The sequence below is a fragment of the Lynx canadensis genome, chromosome C1 (genome assembly GCF_007474595.2).
Source record: "Lynx canadensis isolate LIC74 chromosome C1, mLynCan4.pri.v2, whole genome shotgun sequence".
NCBI lineage: Eukaryota > Metazoa > Chordata > Mammalia > Carnivora > Felidae > Lynx > Lynx canadensis.
Genome location: NC_044310.1, coordinates 116,524,578 through 116,546,872, shown reverse-complemented (window position 1 = coordinate 116,546,872; position 22,295 = coordinate 116,524,578). Strand labels below are relative to the sequence as shown.

General features: G+C 48.0%; 1 protein-coding gene across 2 annotated transcripts in view; it reads right to left on the bottom strand.

The window, feature by feature from the left end:
• Positions 1 to 19,778, bottom strand: part of TFCP2L1 (transcription factor CP2 like 1) — a 58,221-nt gene extending 38,443 nt beyond the window's left edge. Inside the window, exons 1-3 of one of the 2 annotated variants that reach the window (XM_030327062.1) lie at positions 19,671 to 19,778; positions 19,038 to 19,067; positions 16,088 to 16,239 (exon numbers count right to left, since the gene is read on the bottom strand). In XM_030327062.1, coding sequence (XP_030182922.1) covers positions 16,088 to 16,239; positions 19,038 to 19,067; positions 19,671 to 19,732 — 244 coding nt within the window. In that variant the 5' untranslated portion in view covers positions 19,733 to 19,778. The remainder of the gene's footprint in view (positions 1 to 16,087; positions 16,240 to 19,037; positions 19,068 to 19,670) is intronic. The other variant, XM_030327063.1, reaches the window with a different exon arrangement.
• Between the last annotated feature and the right edge of the window lie 2,517 nt (positions 19,779 to 22,295).

Here is a 22,295-nt window from a genome sequence, read left to right as displayed (position 1 = left end):
GCTGGTTCATAGGAAATTCACTGATTTTTGTATGTTGAACTGGCATCCAGCCACAGTGCTAAACTGAATCTTTACTCTATTAAAATGAACAATAAGTAACTACAGATTGTCAACCCATTTCAATTTAACTGGTGAATTTAATGGTAAGCTAAAGTAAGTGGTAACTGCTTACGGTTCAACTTAACACGATGGTTCTTGCAGAGCAACAAGCAAAATGGCAACAGAAAAATGAGCAAGGGATACAAACTGCCAGTCTTTTGTAAAAGAAACGTAAGCATATAAAAAGATGTTCGATTACACTCATAACAGTTATGAGAAATTAGGTGGATGCCAATTAAAATAAGGAGCTTACTTTCTATATGCATTTTAGAAAGGTTTAAAAGGCTAACAACATAGAGTCCAGATATGGGTGTGGAGAGATAGGTCCCCTCCTGCTCAGGCAGGGGTACGAATGGTAAACTACTAGGACAAAGAACAGTAAAGAGTAGAAAACCAAATCTCAAAGATCAGGTCAGAGCTGTGACTCACTCGGTCCCCTCCCCTCCGAGACCTGCCCTGCACCATATCCTGGGCTGACGTGTCCACTTGCCCTTTACTGGCCAAGATTTTGGAGGTAGGAGCCAGAGTTCCTGGTCACTCCTATCCCAACCCCCAACATTCTGGCCCTGGGGCAGCCCCACTTTCTCTCTCAGCCTCTGGCAAGCTGAAGGACTTTGTAGTCCCCATCTGTGCTTTCCCCTCACCATCAGGCCTTCCAGAAGAGCAAGCACCTAGGGACCATGTCGAGGAACTGCTTGAGGGTGGAGAAAGGGAGAGGGTGGGAGCAGCCATGCTTACAGAGGGCCCGGCTCTTGGCCACATCCCGGCAGGTGAGCATGCGACCTGGCCTGGCCAATGGTTCCCACCCTGGGAATGCCAAACCACAGGCAGGGAATGAGAACACCAGCGCCTCTGGGTGGCTGGGCTGAGGGCCTATGTTCTCAGGAGCTTTTGGTGGCCTTACTGTCTGCCCTCTGGCCACAGAAGCCGGGAAGCTGGTAGGCAGAAAGAGTATAAAGCAGGGGCGCCTGGGTGGCGCAGTCGGTTAAGCGTCCGACTTCAGCCAGGTCACGATCTCGCGGTCCGTGAGTTCGAGCCCCGCGTCAGGCTCTGGGCTGATGGCTCGGAGCCTGGAGCCCGTTTCCGATTCTGTGTCTCCCTCTCTCTCTGCCCCTCCCCCGTTCATGCTCTGTCTCTCTCTGTCCCAAAAATAAAAATAAAAAACGTTGAAAAAAAAATTAAAAAAAAAAAAAAAAAAAAAAAAAAAGAAAGAGTATAAAGCAGATCCCCAGAGAGGAACAGGCAAGAAAGGCGGAGAATTCTCATTGCGTTCGAGCCTCTGGCTTCAGTTTGCTTCTGCGGCCAGGCTGTGGCCATGCCTTGAGGTCCCCTGCTCCATGTGATGCCAGCAGACAGCCACCGTGGCCACCAGAAGAGGCCTCCACCATCCCATCCTTACACCATCACAGAGATGGATAATAACCAGTGCTGGAGGTGAAGAAACTAGAATCCTCCTGTATGCTGCTAGCACATGGGGCAGCTGCTTTGGAAAACAGTCTAGCAGTTCCTCAAATATTTAAATGGAGTCCCCATATGACCCAGATATTCTGCCCCTAGATACATTCATAAGAGAAATGAAAATACAGGTCCACGCAAACACTTGTACATGAATATTCATAGCAGCATATTCATAATATGCCAAGAAGTGGAAACAACCCAAACGTCTATTAACGAAAGAATGGACAAATAAAATAAGGCCCACCCACACACCAGTGTTACATGGCAATGAAAAAGAATGAAGTTCCGATCTATGCTACAACACAGATGGCCCGTGAAAACATACCGGGGGCGCCTGGTATGAACATGCGAGCCCTGATTTTGGGGTTGTGAATTGAAGCCCCACATTGGGTGGAGAGAGGACTCAAAAATAAAATCTTTACAAAACAAAACAAAACAAAACAAAACATTATGCTAAGAGAAGGAAGTCAGTCACAGAAGACCACCATTTGTATAATGCTTTATACAGAAAGTATCCAGAACAGGCAAATTTTTAGATAGAAAGTAGATAGTGGCTGCCTATGGCTGGAGGGGGGGGAGGAAGGAGAAAATGGAGACGGTCTGCTTGCTAACAGGTGCAGAGTTTAAGAGGGACAAAAGCATTCTAAGATTAATAGTGGTGGTGGTATGATCCATTTAGTTGAATATATTAAAAAACATGGATTGTGTACTTTAAGTAGGTGGATTATATGGTATGTGAACTGCATCCCAATAAAACCGTTTAAAAACAGAGAGGCCAGGGGCACCTGGGTGGCTTAGCTGGTTGAGCGTCTTGACTTTGGCTCAGGTCATAACCTCGAGGCTCGTGATTTTGACCCCTGCGTCAGGCTCTGTGCTGACAGCTCAGAACCCACTTCGGATCCTCTGTCCCTGTCTCCTTCTCTCTCTCTCTCTCTTTCTCTCTCTCTCTCTGTGCCCCTCCCGCGCGCACACACACACACACACAGACCCACACGCACACTCTCTCAAAAATAAACATCTAAAAAAACAAAATACAAATATAAATCAATCAATCAATCAATCAATACAGAGACCAGATTAAGCTGGTCCTACCCTGACCTCCCTTCCTGCTCTCCTCCCTTCCAAACAGCTGTGGAAAACAGCCAAACTTAACAGAAGGGAATTAACGTTTATCGAGACCCGGCAATACACCTAGCATTTAAGTATGACGTACCATACAAATTATAAACTTTTGTCCACCTGTGCAGTGACCAGAGTTTATTCATTCTGGGTACCCTGTCCCCTCAGCCTGATGGTCTGTCCCGGTTGCCTACTGCTTGTTTGGTTTAGGGGTAAGACACTCAGGGCCCTGGCCGGCAGCAGTGCCCTTTGGTGCCAGGGAGAGCCTGCTGATGACCACATAAATGTCACTGCTGCTGACCATGTGACAGCTGCACAGTGCTCTGATGAGGCTGTCTGAATTATGGGCACTAGGATCAAGTCTGTTTGAGGTTTCCCCCGGGAATTTGGGTATATGCTGGTTTGACTGCTTTTACAGTAAAAAGCCAAGATATTTTGCAGGAAAACAAAAGACTTTCTGCCCAAGTTAAAGAATACGTCAAGGCAGTGAGCGGACTAGATGCATTACAGAAGCCCCCAGAGCCTCCCTGCAACGGGGTGCCAGTCCTCTGGCATTGCAAACTCTGTGCTCGGCAGCACACAACAAAGATACGAACGAGTCCACCTTTTCACCGGGGGTACGGGAGACCTCCTCGAGAGAGAACAGAAAAGCGAGTCCCCTAAAATTTCATTCTATGGAGTAACGATGGCTCGTCTGCGAGGACAGACATGGTCGCTGGAAGAGGCATCAAAACCCTTCTGGTCTCAAGTGACTGAGGCCAAAGACACCTCAAAAATATCCCAGAAGAATGCTGAATACTGACAGAAATAGTAATTGGTTTTGAAGAAAATGGTCAGCTTCAGGAGAGCCTAAAAAGCTTCTTGCCCACAAAGATGCTCAAGAGGGCAGGTAAAAGAATAAAGTGACTGACTGCACCCACAAACGTATGGCCAACTAATCTTTGACAAAGCAGGAAAGGATATCCAATGGAATAAAGACAGTCTCTTCAGCAAGTGGTGCTGGGAAAACTGGACAGAGACATGCAGAAGAATGAACCCGGACCACTTTCTTACACCATTCACAAAAATGAACTCAAAATGGATGAAAGACCGGGGCGCCTGGGAGGCTCAGTGGTTAAGTGCCAGACTTCGGCTCAGGTCATGATCTCACAGTTTGTGGGTTCGAGCCCCACGTCAGGCTCTGTGCTGACAGCTCAGAGCCTGGAGCCTGCTTCAGATTCTGTGTCTCCCTCTCTCTCTGCCCCTCCCCTGCTTGTGCTCTATCTCGCTCTCTCAAAAAATAAACATTAAAAAAAAAAAAGGGGGGGGGGATGAAAGACCTAAATGTAAGACAGGAAGCCATCAAAATCCCTAGGAGAAAGCAGGCAAAACTTCTTTGATGTTGGCCGCAGCAACTTCTTACTCAACACATCTCTGGAGGCAAGAGAAACAAAAGCAAAAATGAACTATTGGGACCTTATCAAAAATAAAAAGCTTCTGCACAGAGAAGGAAACAATCAGCAAAACTAAAAGGCAACCGACAGGATGGGAGAAGATATCTGCAAACGACATATCAGGTAAAGGGTTAGTATCCAAAATCTACAAAGAGCTTATCAAACTCAACGCCCAAAAAACAAATAATGCAGTGAAGAAATGGGCAAAAGACATAAATAGATGCTTCTCCAAAGAAGACATCCAGATGGCCAACCGACACGTGAAAAAATGCTCAACATCACTCATCATCAGGGAAATACACATCAAAACCACAATGAGATACCACCTCACACCTGTCAGAATGGCTAAGAGTAACAACTCAGGCAATAACAGATGTTGGCGAGGACGCGGAGAAAGAGGACCTCTTTTGCATTGCTGGTGGGAATGCAAACTGGTGCAGCCACTCTGGAAAACGGTATGGAGGTTCCTCAAAAAATTAAAATAGAACTACCCAACGACCCAGCAATTGCACTACTTGGTAATTTATCCAAGGGATACAGGTATGCTGTTTCGCAGGGGCACATGCACCCCAATGTTTCTAGCAGCACTTTCAACAATAGCCAAAGTATGGAAAAAGCCCAAATGTCCATCGATGGATCAATGGATAAAGAAGATGTGGTATATATATACAACGGAGTATTACTTGGCAATCAAAAAGAATGAAATCTTGCCATTTACAACGACGTGGATGGAACTAGAGGGTATTATGCTAAGCAAAATTAAAGAAAGATATCATATGACTTCGCTCACATGAGGACTTTAAGATATAAAACAGATGAATATAAGGGGAGGGAAGCAAAAATAATATAAAAACAGGGAGGGGACAAAACATGAGACTCTTAAATATGGAGAACAGAGGGTTCCTGGAGGGCATGTGGAGGGGGCATGGGCTAAATGGGGAAGGGGCACTAAGGAATCTACTCCTGAAACCATGGTTGCACTAGATGCCAACTAACTTGGATATAAATTTAAAAAAAAAGAATAAAGTGACTGCAGAACAACACACAAAGGGAACAGGACAGTGATGACAAAGGAAACCAGCCAAAATCTCTGAGATGACACACTCCCGGCTCTGCCTAGAGATTACCCGAATGACAGCACCTTGACATCAGACAAAGAGTCACAGGACAGATACCAAGACGATGAGAGGTCATTTTGAAGAAACGCAGCGACGCTCTTCGCGTTTCCCTAAAAAGCCTAGAGAGAGAAACAGAGGATTTCATAAGTGACGTAACAAAAATTAAGCGCACAAAGCACCTGAGGTTCAAATCAAAGGTCTGCGACCAGAGCGGGCAGCTCTCCAGTGCGGAAATGCACAGGTAGCAAAGGAGATTCAAAGAGCCGCTGCTCAAAGTCTACACTGCCCGAGTGCATGTAGAGCAGGACATACAACCCTGTAGAAAACCATGGGGGAGGAAACTTACTGCTGAGAAACAGGGAGGCTTCCCCAGGTGCATGGAAACATCAGGCTTGCACATCCAGACTGTGGCTCCTAAACAGATGGTCAAAGGCCCGGAGAGAGCAAAGGGAGACCAGCTCCCGTCAGATTACGGCTCAAGAAAGTTTGCGGTGGTTGTGCAGACTGAGAGGAAGCTCAGACAACTAAGAAAAAACTGTCTGACTCTAAGTCTGAAATGTAGCTTTTCTCACATAGCTCCTTTGTGCCCACTATTCCACTTGCAGCCCAGGGCAGTGCCCAAGGTCACGTATTAAATTTACCATGTTTCTGGGGCCCCTGAGTGGCTCAATCATTTAAGCGGCAGACTCTTGATTTCAGCTCAGGTCCTAATCTCAAGGGTAGGGAGACTAAGCCCTGGGTCTGCCCAGGGCGCAGAGCCTGCCTGGGATTCTCCCTCCCTCTCCCTCTCTCTCTCTCTCTCTCTCTCTCTCTCTCTCTCTCTCTCTCTCTCTCTGTCTCTCTCTCTCTCTCTCTGCCCCTCCCCCCCAAAACATAAATAAACATTTTAAAACTCAATTAATTAGTTAACCATGCTTCCGGCTGCTTTGGTATCTGGGGCCTTGCTGACGCAAACCCTCCTAGGGCTAGACAGTTCTCAGATTATAAATAACTAGTCTTTGTGTGTGGCTTTCATATGCAAACCGAGCAAGCCACAGACCACACCCCAACCACCTCCTCCCAGAGCTTTCCCTCCAGGCCACTATTCTCCTGCCTAGGCCACTCCAGGGCTGGGTACCAGAGTTGGGAGAGCCCCTACGCCCCAGAGCTACTCCTACACATATTTATTCTGCCTCGCCCATTCCTTCTCCTAGAAACCACTGTAAAGGCTCCCATCCAGATTTTTCCCCTTAATCTCTCTGCCTCCTGAGGGATTCTGGTACCCCCCTGCATGGTGGGGTGTGCCCCCTTCTCTTGAGGAGTAGGAGCTATCTTTCAATGGCAATTGTCTCCTTATCTGTTGGCCTCCCAATGCTTGAAAAACAAGAACACCTACATTTTAAATAGATCAGGACATCCCCTTAGTCATCAGGCCCCCATCGGAGCAGGAGGGGTTAGCTGTGAGGGAGGGACACGGGGGATGGGCAGATTGGATTCAGATTCACAGAAGCCAATCACTAAACATCTACAAGCACAGCAGGTCACCTGAGGTGTCTTCTCTCTTTAAATTAGCTCTAGAGGCCCTGGATGGCTCAGTTAAGCAGCTGACTCTTGGTTTCTGCTCAAGCCATGATCCCACAGTTGGGTTTGTGAGCCCTACATCAGGCGGCAAGCGGGCAGTGCAGATGGGTTGGGATTTTCTCTCCCCCTCTCTTTGCCCCTCACTCATTTTCTCTCTCTCAAAATACATAAACTTTAAAAATTAATTAATTAACTCTGATGGAGGCCTGTTTCATTTACCAGGTTACTGAACTCGTGTAGAACTGTTCTCATTTCTAATATAGTGTTTCCAGAATATAGACGGTATTAAGAGAATTCTTATGACTATATCATTCCTAGTTCATGGGACGCTCTGGAAGTAGACTGTACAGTGTTATATTTTAACTTAATTGGTCCACTAAAGTTTGACATGACCAGGAGACCTCTGAAACATTAAAAATCATTTCTATATGCTTTGAGCTGAGATGAACAATCTGTCCAACTAACCTTGTATTCATGTCAATAAACGCCGATGATTTTAAAAACAATGAAGAAACAAAGAACCAATCGACAACAACCATACCCATTCATTGATTAATCATGGAGAACTGACTATTGGGAAAGCATTTGTTCCGTAAGTTTTTTTTTTCTTTTTAACCTATGTTACGCGGTTTATAACATTCTTCGCCGTTTCTAAATTTTATGTACCCAAAGTAAAGTACCCATGCATGGCAAGAACAAAAAACAGCAACAAATATCTCATTTAATTCTCCAAACAACACCCGAAGGGGGTGTTCTGTTTTTTGTAGAAAGCACAGGCTGAAAATAGGTTCAGTAAGCTGGGAAAGAATAGAGAGCCAGAACCAGAACCTGGGCACATCCCAGCTTTTCATCTGCCACCCAGGTACTAAGAAAGGATAACGAATAGAGTCATCCAAACTGATGTTACCAAGAAGGGGAAAGACTTTATTAACCTTGACACCACATGCTGGCTATCTTTCATGGATGAATACACGGATCTGCCTAATGCTTTTTAGGGTTGCACAGAGCTCTACTATGTGAAGGCTCCATATTTATAAGTTACGGAGGGACAACGTGATGTCTACCTGGGAAGTAATGGAGGTGGATTCCTACTTCATTCCTTACACACCTGCACAAATGCCACAGTGCCAAAGACTTGGGAAAAACATTTTTTAAAAACAGGTGAATAAATCAAAATCTTGAGGTAGAGAAGATATCTCCTAAATGGGATATGAAGAATGGGACAAAACGAATCAAGGCAAAATCCAACAACCTGGTCCCACAAAAAAAAAAAATTTTAATGTTGATTTGTTTTTGAGAGAGAGCACATGAGCTGGGGAGGGGCAGAGGGAGAGGGAGACAGACAGGCTCCGTGTTAGTGTGGAGCCCAATGTGATGCAGGGCTTGAACCCCAGAACTGCGAGATCATGACCTGAGCCCAGATGCTAAACCAAATGAGCCACCCAGGCACCCCCTGATCCCATGAAAACTTGTAAAAACCTATATTGCGTAGAAGAAAGAACAAGCAAACAAATAAATGAAGAATGAATCAACAAAACGTGGAAAATATTTCTAACGCGTTATCCCAAATATGCAAAGAGCCTATACAAATAAATAAGGATAAAAAGCCCACTTGACAAATAGGTATATAGCACATGAAAAGCAAACAGAATAGTAAAAACCAAATAACAAAAAACATATATACAGATTCAGGGGCACGTGACTGGCTCGGCCAGTGGAGCATATGACTTCTGATCTCGAGATTGCGAGTTCGAGCCCACATTGGGTATAGAGATTACTTAAAACAACATTCAAAATAAAATACATATTCAGTATCATTAAGGACACAAATATTACAGCACAAATACCTTATGCTTTCCCCATTACTTTAAGTGGGTTTTTCGGTGCGTTTGGGGGGGGTGGGGGAGAGAGAGTGTGTGTGTGTACATGCACTCACAAGCAGGGGAGATGGATAGAGGGAGAGAGACAGAGAATCTTAGCAGGCTCCATGCTAAGCATGGAACCCAAAGCAGGGCTCGATCCCACGACCCGGGGATCGTGACCTGAGGCAAAATTAAGAGCTGGACGCTCAACTGACTGAGCCACCCAGGTGCCCCTACTTTAAGGTTTTTGAGGTGAAAACGTTTTGGCAAAGGTATAGAAGAATGGAGGTTCCTCATTCACTCAAAGAAGTCATGTATTCCAGGCACTGAACTAGGAGCAGCAGTGAACCAGGGCTCTGCCTTCGAGGACTTTATATTCCAGGTGTGGTAGAATCAAGGGACAGATGATACGGCAGGGAGAACTAAATTATTCAGTACTTATTGTTCATACAAGTACAAATAAGTGCACCTTCACTGCAGGGCAGTATGGCAATACCTGTTGAAATTTTGTGCTGGCAATTCCATCTCTGGATATTTATCCTGCAGATAGTCTCACCCCTGCTTAAGCACAAAGATATGTGAACATGAAGGCTCACTGACGTGTTGGGTAGAATTATTTTAAAAAACGGAAGTAGGGGCGCCTGGGCGGCTCAGTCGGTGAAGCGTCCAACTCTTGTTTTCAGCTCAGATCATGATCTCACGGTTTGTGAGTTCAAGCCCCGCATCAGGCTCCTTGCTGACAGTTCAGAGCCTGGAGCCTGCTTCAGGTTCTGGGTCTCCCTCTCTCTCTCTCAAAAATAAACATTAATAAAAAAAATGTTTTTAATAAAAAAACTGGGGACAGGGGACACATAACTCTGCTTACCACTTGCCAGATTCTTGTTGCTCATTAATTCTCAAGAGCAACCCAAAATGAAACGTCTCCATCCCACAGGTGAGGAAACTGAGGCTTCTAGAGATTAAGTGACTTCCCCTAGAGCAGAAGCTGGTCAAAAGACTGCGGCCATCATCTTGGTCTTGGAGCTGGAAGACAAGACTTCCCCGCCCTGAGTTCTTATCTCCCTGGCCATTCCCTCAGGTCACTGTGGGTGGGTGGAGAGCATGAAAGGGGGGGGGGGGGCCGGGAAGAGCAACTGATTATGCTTTCTGCTCAAGGAGGCATTTTCTACCCCCTTCCATTCCTCCACAAGTTGTCTCCCCTCCAAGTTTCACACACTCATCCTGAGAACTGCATAAGGAGTACCAGGTGGCAGGTATCGCTCCCGGAAGTGCCCAGCAAAGAATCCTGCCTTGTAGGAAGTTCCAGGCCAGGAAAAAAAAAAACAAAAAAAACACCTCTCTCCTTCCAGAACTCCATTCATTATCACACCCCTGCTCAACCACTCCCCAGACTTGCCTAACTGCCTAACACAGGAGAGGGAAGCAGATTTAGCCTCTCTCAGCCTACCTGTAATATGGGGATCATACATTTTGGGGGAATTATTCAAAAGAGAACATCAGAGTTTGTAAATTCTACAGGGCTGAACAAAGTATCACACTAAAGGCAGAGGTCCTCCACAAAGCTTCACGTGGTTGAGGATCCAAGCAAAGCAATCGTCGACACAACAGCTGACATCACCTAGGGAGGGGTCCAATACCTTCTGGAATCACAAAATTAAAGACGGTATTTTAACAGCCTGTGTAGGAAATGTCTGCTCCAGGTTATGTCTATCATCTGGTTGTACAGTGAATGTAGAAAAGAAAAGTTCAGCAGGCCTTCCTGCCTTTAATCTGTCCCAAAGCTCCCACCTTGCAATTCTTAGCTCTAGAACCAACCTGTGTTCATCTTTGAATTACAAAAAGGATAAAGGGCGCTGGGGTGGCTCAGTCATTAAGCTTCTGACCTCCACTCAGGTCATGATCTCATGGTTTGTGAGTTTGAGTCCCACATCGGGGGAGCTCAAGCCCTGCTTCAGGTGAGCCCCACTTCTCTATCTACCTTTGTAGGAGTCTCTCTTTCTCTCTCTCTCTGTCCCTCACTCAGTTGCACCTTCTCTCTCTCAAAAAGAGAATTAGGGTAAAGAGGTTTCTATTTATTAATAATGGCCAATTTTGAGTGCTAACTATGTGCCAGACACCCCTTTCAAGGCTCTACAGGTATTAACCCATTTTGTCCACATAGTAGCATTTTCTTTGTAGGGACTTTATTTCCTTCATTTTATAAATGGGGAATTGAAGGCACTGAGAGGTTAAGTAACTTGCCCAGGTGGCTGCCCAATGGCTCAGCCTTCACAAGGCAGCTGGAGAACTTGGCCATCTGGTCTACCCCTCCAGCCGTATCATTCAAACTCTTAGTGTTCCCCCAACCTTAGTTAACCTAAACCACTTAGGGTTCTTCAAGACAGTGTACTTAACTGCACCCCCACCCCACCCCTGCAAGCACACACACACTTCGTTCTGCCTTTGCTTGTGGCTTTTTCTTTCTTTGCACTAAACCACCTCTCATTCTGAAGGACAGGAAGTTCATTCATGACTCCCGTAAGAATCTATTACTATATTTAAGATTCAAGAGTTCTTTATAAGGAAACACCAAAAGCCTTCTCCAAAACAAGCCAGTCTTGCAAAGCTGTTCCTTATCTCCAAGCCAGAAATCCCTACACAAATTGCCCGGGGCTCTCTTTCCTCGGTTCTCCCTGACTCCTCCCCCTACCCCAGCCTTCTGGCTCCAGCCTTCAGGAAAGATCTGGCCACTGACAAAAAGGTTGATCTGGGACTTTGCAGACCTCCATGCAACAGCTGTCCACCCACTTCTTAGGACTCCATGTCAGAGGAAGAAGACATACATTGTTTACAAATCATTTCTACCATATATAAAATCAGCCATTAGGCTTGGTGAGAAGACACCCATATGGAACACACTGTCCTGACACTACAGCGAGAAATGAGCATCTGATGGTTTAAATGTCTTCCAGACAGAGCATCCCTTCATGTTTTCAGAGCTTTAAAAATACCATTTTAAGGAAGAGGATATGGCGTGGCCTCAGAAATAGTACAACAGACATCACAGAGCCAACGCAATAAACAAATCCTGTTAATAGCAGGGCACCTGGCTGGCTCAGTCAGAAGAGCAGGTGACTCTTGATCTCAGGACTGTGAGTTTGAGCCCCATGTTGGGTGTAGAGATTACTGAAAAAAATAAAAAATTTTTTTAAAATTAAAAAAAAATACCATTAATATCTAACTTTTCAATTAACCAAAAAGGTTTTAAATGACGTATCAAAACCATTGTTTTTAACTGAATCAGTGACAATGTGTCCTATGACATAGAAGTATAGACTACTTTAAATAAAAGACACTGAAAAAGATATTCAGTTCAGCATTATTAGTAACAGCAACAAAGAGAGAAGAGGGGCGCCTGGGTGGCTCAGTTGGTTAAGCGTCCGATGTCGGCTCTGGTCACGACCTCTCAGTTCGTGAGGTCGAGACCCACATTGGGCTGTGCGCTGACAACTCGGAGCCTGGAGCCTGTTTCGGATTGTGTCTCCCTCTCTCTCTCTGCTTCTCCCTGGCTCTCACTGTCTCTCTCTCAAAAATAAATACACATTTAAATTTTTTTTTTAAAGAGAGGAGAGAAAAATAGAATGGAAAGTAAATCATGCCTACTGTTTAATTTTCTAAATATCAATTAGAAACCTACTTCAGTATCCAGGCACCAAGCTTAATGGCAGGGATACAGCACTTAAAAAGATAAAACATGGCTCTGTCCTCAGACTTTCCACTCTATTATGGGAAACATGGTAAAAAAAAAAAAAAACAAAAAAAAACAAAAAAAAAAAAAAAAAAAAAACACACTACATTGTATATTTTCTTCAAGCAGTGATGCCACTATGCTATCCTAAATAACAAGAAAAAAATAGCGAAATAATATGCAAACATTTTAAATGAGGTTAAAGAGGCTTTAATGACAAAAAAATGTTATTACAAGAAGAGTATTTAATAAAATCAAGAAACAATTTCATAAAGTGTATCATCTCATCGCTGTGAAAAAAAAGAAAAAAGGTATACCAAGCAGATTCAGTGGTTGTAAAATCCATCTGTAAGAATATGATCAAGAGCAACTAAGGAAAATGATTAAAGGGACTTCTACACTCAAATAGGGAAACAATTTCCAAGCCACGATAAACAGGTCAGTGTGAAATGGGGCAAGAATCAATGAATATCTGGGCTACAGGACAAATACCTATACAAGGGGCGAGGCATTGTTTCTGGACCAATACCCTAGAATACAGCTTTTTTAAATGTTTCCAAAGCGGCATTTTAAGCCAGTGAGAAAAGGATAAACTAGGCAATAACTAGTAGGTTAACTATCTAGAAAAATAAACAAAGTTAGACCTTTATATCACATCATAAATTCCAAATGTAATGTGACAGTATAAATCTCACTGGTAAGGCTGAAAAAATATATATATGTTAAGTAATAATAATCAAAATATCATTAATGCCTAATTACTAAGTTTCAAAAAATATTGCAAATGCATTTCAGTGTTACAGCTTGGAAACCATGAAATGAAATTTAGGAAACTACTAAGTGATTTTGGGGTGGGTGGGCATTCTTAGCATAGAAGAAAAACTGTTTTAAGAGACTGAAAGATTTTACAATAGACATTCCAAATAAATTTTTACACAGAAAAAAAAATTATGACACAGATCCCTCAGCATAAATATAATTGTCACCCAATAAATAGAAACGGCTGGCAGCCAACAAGGGAAAATGTTTGCAACATATAGCAACTAAAAGTTGATACTTTTCTAATATGATGTGCTCTTACAATCAGTGAGACATAAACCTCCCAATAGAAAAATGGACAAAGAACATGAACATTATTGATGGAGAAATGTAAAAGATCAAGAAACCTATTTTACAATAAATATTTGACCACACCGACTGACTGATACTAGCTTACGATAACAACAATGACAGAAATTCTGCTTTAAGTTCCATGTTTCACTATTCAGATGAAAGCCAAACATCCAATATTGGGAAAAAGACAGTAAACTGTGCCCTGCTGGGACATTCTGCTGAGAAGGCTTCGATCCAGTAATCCTACTTCGAAGGTAATTTATTAATTTTTTTTTGATCAACATTTCACACAAAGATAGCAACTGAAAGCTGAGTGTCCATCCATGACACTGCTCGAAGCAACAGACCTAGAACATGTGATATCTTGCAACCATTACAAAAATTTAGGTTCTCAAAGCATTTCGAATGAAATGAGAGAAGTTCAGGGGCACCTGGGTGGCTTGGTCGGTTAAGCGTCCGACTTTGGCTCAGGTCATGATCTCACAGTCTGTGGGTTCGAGCCCCACGTCCGTCGGGCTCTGTGCTGACAGTTCAGAGCCTGGAGCCTGCTTCGGATTCTGTCTCCACCGCCCCCCACCTCCCTCTGCCCCTTCCCTGCTCACGTGCACGCAGGCTTTCTCTCTGTCTCTCTCTCTCTCTCAAAAATAAACAAACATTAAAAAAAAAAATGAAAGGCAGACATACTTCTGGAGTAGGGTCACAGTTCTAAAAGATGCATTCACAAATACACATGGAAATCAGGTTAGCAGGGGTTCTCAGGTGTAATTAGGAGATTTCACATTTTTTCTCTTCCCGTTTCTTCATATACTTGTCTAAATCATCCAAACTGTTTATCATGAGCACGTGTTATTTAATAATCAGGAAAATGCAACTTAAAAAGTATCTAAAGTAAATACACCAAACTGACACAGGATAGTAAGACCATGAGGCAACTCTTTTCCCCTCTTAACTTTCTGCACTGAACAAAGGAGAAACTCTTAAAAAAGGCCCGGTATGCAGACTGCCAAACATGGTCCAAAGTCGGCTGATTAAAGGGGGAGGGGTGCAGGGAAGGCAGGCAAGGCAGGCAAAGGCCTTGCAGACGGGGCAGGGAGGCGGGTGCACACTCAGTGTCCAGGGCCAGACTCGTGGCCCCCAACCACTTACTCCTCAGCACCGCAGGACAAGACCAGAACAAGACCAGCCTCGGGCCTCAAACTCAGCAAACAGGAGCCAATTTCTCCAGGCTACCTTGAGACAAAAGAGCAGAGGCCCAGACAAGAAAGCAAAGGTACACAAGTTTGTAGTGTTTGACCTTCTCTGAAAGAGAAAGGAAAATGGCAAAAGCCCCTCCACAGACCAGCCCAGAGGCATTCTTCCCCATGGACACCTCATACTGTCAGAGCCTGAGTCAGGCCCCCTACTGCTAACTGAGTTTGGGCCTGGCAACCAGCTGAGGCCAGGGAGTCACCCAGGGGGACAGGCATGCCCTTCCACTGGGTCATGTCAACCATGGGAGGGGGCTTGCTTCCTCCCGGAGAAGACGCAGAGCCACCTGCTAGCACTCAGCTGGTCCCCCCGGCCAGAAGCTGGCCAGCCAGCAGAGGACAGCCGACGATCCGGCTGCATTTCCAGCCCTGGCTGGCCCTCCAAATTCAGGACTCCCAAGTTTTCCAGAAAGGAGGCAGCCCACGTAAGACAAAAGTGCCGTGGCACCCTGCAGGACAGTGCAGGCCCACCGGAACGGCTGTGCTCCCTGCCCCTCTGCTCTCCCCACGGAGAAACACGGGGTCAGCGAACCCACCTGATGCCGGGGTGTCTAGGAGGTGACCCAGGAAGGAAGTTCAATGAACACACACACAGGCTCACACAGAAACCACAAAAACGCCATCTGTTGGGACACTGATCCACGTGTCCTGATAAAGGCAATCAGCAGCCCAACAGCCGTTATCATCGCAGACACTTAGAACAACTTCATTCCTCTCGAACGTCCCAAAATTGCACTTCTCGGTTTCCATGTGAAAACGCAGAGGCACAGAGAAGGCAGCTCAAAGTCACGGACCTGAGATTCAGACTGCAAAGCCCACGCCACTTCTCCCAGGACACGTGCACGGCCCTACCACCAGCACCACACAGGGCTTCCGTCTGGCATGTGCGGGGTCCAGCCCCCGTGGCGCATTAGGACGGGGCCAGTCTTCCCGCCACGGCCTGCTGCGGCTCCAGAAAGGACAGCAGGTCCGCTATACCTCACGTGCTCCATCTACGTCCAGGCAAGGACATCGGTCGTGGTCACAGTCAACAGTAATCACACCAGTGGCCACGGATCGCTGAGCACCTGCCCCACGGAGGGCGTGCACAAGAAACCGCGCGTACCCCGCGGCTGGCCTGAATAACAACACAGCTGCGGCGTCCACTCTGCAGATGAAGACACAGAGGCTCAGGGAGGTCCCACGGCTGGGAAATGCATGTGTCTGACGCGACAGCCTCCCTCCCGACTAACCCCACTGTGACAAGGTAAGGAAGCCGGAAGGGGGTCATTCAGGCCGACTCCCCATCCCTCCCGGGAGGTCGCGCCGGCCCCCAGGCTCTGCCCCGGCCCCCCCGCGTTCCAGCCACTACCTTGGTTGAGATAGGTCAGGGTCTCTTCGTGCAGCTTCACGGCCGGGGACGTGGCAGCGCACAGCACGTACTGCAGGGGCGGCAGGCGGGCCTCACTCTCGGGGGACAGCTGCGGCTCCTCTTGCTTGAAGATGGGCAGGGCGAGCACATCGCTGCAACACACGGAGCGGGCAGTCAGGCATGGGGCCCCCCCGGGAGCCCCAGGGCGAAGACACAGCCTCGATGGACAAGCGGATCCTGACCAGGGGCACCCAGGGCAGCGCAGCGAAATGCAGGGCAGCGTGCTGGCTCAGCTTTCTGAACCCCGATCACCAACGCTCAGAGAGGCAGGTTTCCAACAGAATACACCTGTCCCCAGTGGCCCTGCAGGGATTTACAGAATCGAATCAAGGAGGCAAAAATGCAAACTTATCTACTATCTACAAATTACAGAAGTCTTCTCTGTGTCACAGGGACCAGCGGCAGTGGGGTAAACTGTAAATGCCACATGGTTTCCATCCACAGGAGACTGCTCCTTAGGAAGGCTGGCTTTTAGTTAGCATAAGAATCTGAACAAAACCTGTAACTTTTTAAGTCAGCCATTCTATTCACTGGTGGCTTCTCGGGCCAATTCACCCCTGTCCTTAGGGTTCCGTAAACTATGCAAACACGTAGGAATTGCATTTCACTCACTCAGGTGACACCCTACCACCACCACTCTTCAAAAAAAAAAAAAAAAAAAAAAAGGACAGTCGACTCATAATTTTAAGGGTCATACAGTATCTCCTAAATGCAAAACAAGCAGGAAAGACCTTGGCTTTAATTCAGTTTTCTTTATCCAACCAGAAAACATCAAGATGCTCAGAGATTCTTTTCCTCCACCTCTGAACAAATCCCCCTGACATTATCCAAAAAAAAAAAAAAATCAGTCTCACATCAGCCTAGGACTTGTATCTAGATGTACTGTTGAAGTGTCCTCACAAGGGAAAAAGAAATTCTTGAGAACGCGAATGACCTGTGAGCAGGAGTGGCTTTAAGACCTCTAAATTACAAGCAGCTAGGAAACCAGTGCCAAAAAAGCGCTGGGGCCCTTATCTTGATCACCCTCCTCCCTCTGAGTGTCCCGGGTTATGAATCACATCCACTGACCCCGCTTCACTATATAAACCACAGAGTCACTGGTACAATCTGTTCCTCATTTGACACAATAAACCAGTAGTCTCTAAAACACAAACCCGGCACACACCCGAGCAATGCCAAACCATTCGCGGGAATTAAAGTCTGGCTCAGAGCACACCTGGAAACTCTCCTGAGCAGGGGGGGGGCCTCCCGGGCCACCATGTGCAGCCCAAAGACAGGAGCGAGTGCTGTCCTGGCCCTCCGAACACCACACTTTCCTTCTGCCAGACTGGCGCTCACTCCCAGCCCAAGTGGTTATCTAGGAACATGGGAGAAGTAGGCAGGCCTGCTCACCTGGGGATTGCATAAGGTCATGTTTGCCCAGACCATGTTAAGTTAATAATCCATGCGCCTGCTGCCTTTAAATTAAAAAAAAAGGAAGAAGAAAAGGCAGGGGTGGTAAGAACCATCACTCAACAGTAACTTGTTTCAAGCCTGGCATCCTTATTTGCCAAGGAATAAAAGTCACGAGAACATCAAACAGAAAAAGGAAGAAAAGAGTAAAGGCCACTACTGGTAAGGTCAGACGATTTGCACAAGTGGTGCAGCGTGAAGAGACCAAAAATAAAATATAAAAACCAAGGAAAAGGACAAGACGCTCACTCTGGAGTTGCGGGAACCAGTGGCAATAGTCACTAACCCTCACCTTGGCCTTCACCGAGGTCAGCCTCTATAAGGGTGAAAACCCTAGCTTCCAAAGAGTGAAGTAAAAATACAGAAAATAAAATAAATACCATGCACCAAATGTTTCTTTATCCGTGCCCCCAAAATGACCCCAGAAACCAATATGGCTTTGGGGCACCTTGCACCCCAACTCCCACCCCACCGCCTGACCTCCAATACAACACCAAAATCCTAAAAAGGTATCTAAGGAACTCCACAGACAAATTTCCATCTCAGTAGAAGAGCCTCCTACACAGTGGGGCGTTATTCCCTAATGGGATGACATTTTAAGTATCCAGGAAGTTTTAAATACACTCATATTCCACTCAAGGTCACCTTCAAACTTGTTTTTAAGATACGGCAACATATTTAATGGCCACAAACTAAAATTTGGCCAAAACACCACAACCGTAACCACATGGCACAGTACCATAAAAAGGGACTCCACTGTGGCAGTTCATACAGGTGAACGGATACAATTTTGCAGGGTCTAACAACCCCCAGCGGACTCCCGACATCCCCCCACCCTCCCCAGCAGCTTCCCTCGGATGACATCACCGGGGTCTGCAAGGAAGCCATCCCTCAATTAAGAGGCTACACTCTGCCACCTTCTACTACTCAGACCCAGGAATAAGGAACAGAAGACACATCAGTTAAACCCAATCATTTCCTTGCTTCCCGAAGGGTGATGGCTTCAGAGAGGACTACTGGACGCATACTTATCAGAAGCCAGGATTTCCAAATAACGTGGACTGCTACATCTGAGTGAGAACTTCTTGGGGCAAAAAAGTGGGGGAGGGGGGGGTAGGGGGGCACTCAGAATGGCTCTCACTTCAGGGCTACCAGTGCCAGCGACTCCCTCTCCCTGGGTCTCACGACTCACTTTCTCTGAGCCCATACCAAATGCCCTTTGGGTTAAATTAGGCACATTTCATAAACCGTGACTAGGATGGAAATAAAGACAGGCTAAAGCTGGTTCAGGCGAGTTCAGAAAATGAAATGACTGCCCATTAGTGCCCAGCCAGCTGCAGAACAGGGAAAAACAATCCTCCAGGAACCGAAGCTAACGGGGCTCGTACTTCCTCAAAGGGGATGGGAGAGAACTTTGAAAAAAACAAGCACGACTTACTTTTCCCTTTGAAGAGCACTAGTCAAGTCCCTGCAGAAGAAGAAAGATTTCCATCAAGGGTAATAAACGTGCGGGCCCCAGGCCGATAACGCAAGACCACCTGGAAGGAGGGGGCCACCTGTTCCTCGGAGCCCCCGCCCGCCGGCGCGCGAGGCAGAAGCGCGCCCTCGCCGCTCACTCGCCCCGCGGCCCAAGGTGACTGGAGAGGGCGCGAGGCTCAGAGAAGGACCCGGGCAGAGAGGGGCAAAGAGCAGGGGACCAGACTTCCCCGCGACGGGCACCGGACTGACGGCAGGAAGTTTCCTCTCTCTTCCCGCGCGAGCGTGGAGAGGAGAGACGGGGGAGGCGGCCGGACTGGGCGGCTGCGGCCAGCAGGTGTGCGCTCCGCGCCCGCCAGGGTCGTCGAGGGAGGACGGGCCCCGCCGGGGTCCGTCCGTCCCTAGGCGGGACCTTGGCGACGTTCCTCCCAGTCCCCAAAGGGCGGACAGCGGGAAGGCCGGGGCGCGGCGAGGGCCCTCGGGACCCGGGGCCCTGCGGCTCCCGCCCCGCCCCGGGACGTCCGACGGCGCGTCGCCCGCCGACCCCCCGCGCCCGCGGGCTGCGCCCGTAAAGCCGGGGCGGCGCGGCCCTTACCGCAGGTAGCTGCCGGAGCTGTGCTGGTTGTAGTGCTCGGGCTGCGTGTGCCAGAACAGCATGGCTGCGGCTCCGCACCCGCCGCGACCCAGGCGTGGCAGCAAACCAGCCGCGGCCGCGCCGACGTCCGGCCGCCCGCTGGAAACCGCGCTCGGAACCCGGGGTGCCGGCCGGCCCGGCCATTTATGGACGGCCCGGGGCGGGGCCACGGTCGGACCCGCCCCCCCAGGCCGCGCGGCGGGCGGTGGCTCCCGGAGGCCGCGCACCTGGGTGACCCGCTCCGGCTCGCCCTTCCCGGGAGCGCGCGCGGCTGCGTCGGCGTGCCTTTATCCTTTTTGGGTCCCATTGACCCTCTCCGCCTCCCCTCCTACCTCCCTTTCTTCCTCCTCTCTCCTCTCCTGACCTCCGTCTCCCCAGGCGGGTCCGCACCTGCTCCACCTGGTTGGTGGGGAGGACTTGTATGTGACGGACCCGACCGGACACTCTTCGCCCCCCTTACCTTGTCTTGTTGTGTGTGTGTGGTGTGGTGTGTGTGTTTCAATAGCACTTTACACTCTGAAATCGTGGCACCTTTATCTTCGTGATTGATGATTGTCTTTCCACTAGCATATAAGCTGCAAGAGGGCAAGGCCCGGAGTCCAACTCCTCGAATATCCCCTCTGCCTGGAAAGTGCTTGGGACATAGTGAGTGCTCAATAAATATTTGTTGAATAAATATGAAAAAAAAAAAATGCATCGAGTGTGTAATCAGAGAAGGCTTCCGGAGGGGTGACATTGAACCTGGATTACAGACTTGGAAGAAGCCTCTGAATATCTGGAGGGAAAGTGGCCGAAGGCAAGGGCAGCAGTAATTGCCAAGGCAGATCCACTTTAGCATGTCTGGGTCCGGGTGACCAAGGGGATAAGGAAATAAGGTGAGAGAGTTGGACGGAGCAGATGACAGAGGGCCTGGCATGCCCTGGCCGCGCCGGAGCTGGGATTTCTAAGTACGGTTAAGGAGGAGAGTTGAATACGTGATTTGCTTTTTGGAAGATCAGTCTGGAAGAAGTGTAGACAGTGGGTAATGGGGGACGGGGACGTGGTCAGAAAGGAGGGAGTGGAGGTCATAGAGACAGATTCACACCCAAGTGATACCCAGACCCCCCCCCACTACAAGTCACAGTGCCTGGCACAGAAGAGGTGGACGTTCTGAGTGTGATGGAATGAAGCCCCATGAAGACCTGAGAAGTGAAACTCCAGCTCCCCCAGGCATGGATGTCAGTACTCTGCTCTCACAGCAACTCTTCCCAGCACAGGTCACAGCTGGCAAGGCATTTCCTCTTAGCTCTCAGGGACTACTACCTGCCCCCCCCCCCACCAAGATGTTCTTCTATCCCAAGAGGAAAACAAAAGCGTGTCATTCCAATCCCCCTCCAAAGAAGGACTTACTGTGTGAGCCACAGAGAGGGCCGTAGCCGATAGCCCCCCAACCATCAGCCCCTTCTGGGATAGCCTCCACTGCAGACAGCCTCCTCCCCAAGGTCACACCCAGGTAGGGGTGGTCTACATCCCAATGACTACTGAGACAGGAGAATGAAAGTCTGGCCATCTTCTGCTGATGGGCTAATTTAGCCCCAGGACACGCCTAGGGCAGGCAAACCTGTCCTGGGTTCCTCCCAAGGGATCTCCCTCAGTCCACTCCTGCTTCCTTCCCATACCCTTACACGGTATTAATCTCAAGGAAACTTCCTAATAAACATCCTGAACACTAAGCTCTGTCTCAGGGGTCCGTGACAAGTGCAGCATCTAAATGGGAGGCTCTCTGGGGTACTGTGCAAAAAGCACACCCTTTACTGGATACTTTCACTGGACCAAATATGCCCAGAGCACCTGCCATGTGCCAGGCATGGCGCGGGATGCAAGTTTGCATTCTAACCTGGAGAGCCTTTGGGAGAAGCAACAATTCCAGGGCAGTGGTGATCAAGGTCAGTACAGCCACTGCGCCTGGGAATATGAGGGAGGGCTTTGAGGTCCCCGGGGAAAGTGATGTCTCTGAGGATGGGTAAATGGAAGTTAGGCCAATCCGTGAAGTGGGGGTTGGAGGAGTGTCTCCAACGGAGCACACAGCATGGGCAAATACCACCGAAAAAAACCCCGCAAAATGCAGTGGAATATCCGGGCCCTGTTCCATGCTGGCCCCTAGAGGCCAGGCAGCTTCTGCCTCTGGTTTTCTGGAATCCTGAACCAATCGGGAGTCCGTGTAGAGCGTCCAACCTCGTGCCCACTGTGAGATCAAAGCCCAGCCAGCCCCCGCCATTCCAGCCACCAGCAGATGACTGCAAGAAGGAACTGAGCCCTGCCACCGAGCCTCGCCCAAAATGCAGATTCGAGAACCCGTGCTCTTTGGCTACCATCATTCCTATCCTAAAGCCCTGCATTCCTTTCTTGGAACAAGACTGGCCAGTGTGCCAGGGCCCCGATGCGTGTCTGTTCCTGAGGAGTAGCAGCCCGGGGCCCCACAGAGTCCTCAAGGGGCAACACCTCTTGGCAGCTCCACCCGGGATTCCAGCTGCTCTGGGAGGAGGTCACCCTGAAGAGTCCGGGTCCTGATGCCTGCGAGGATGGTTTGACAAATGCATAGGAGTT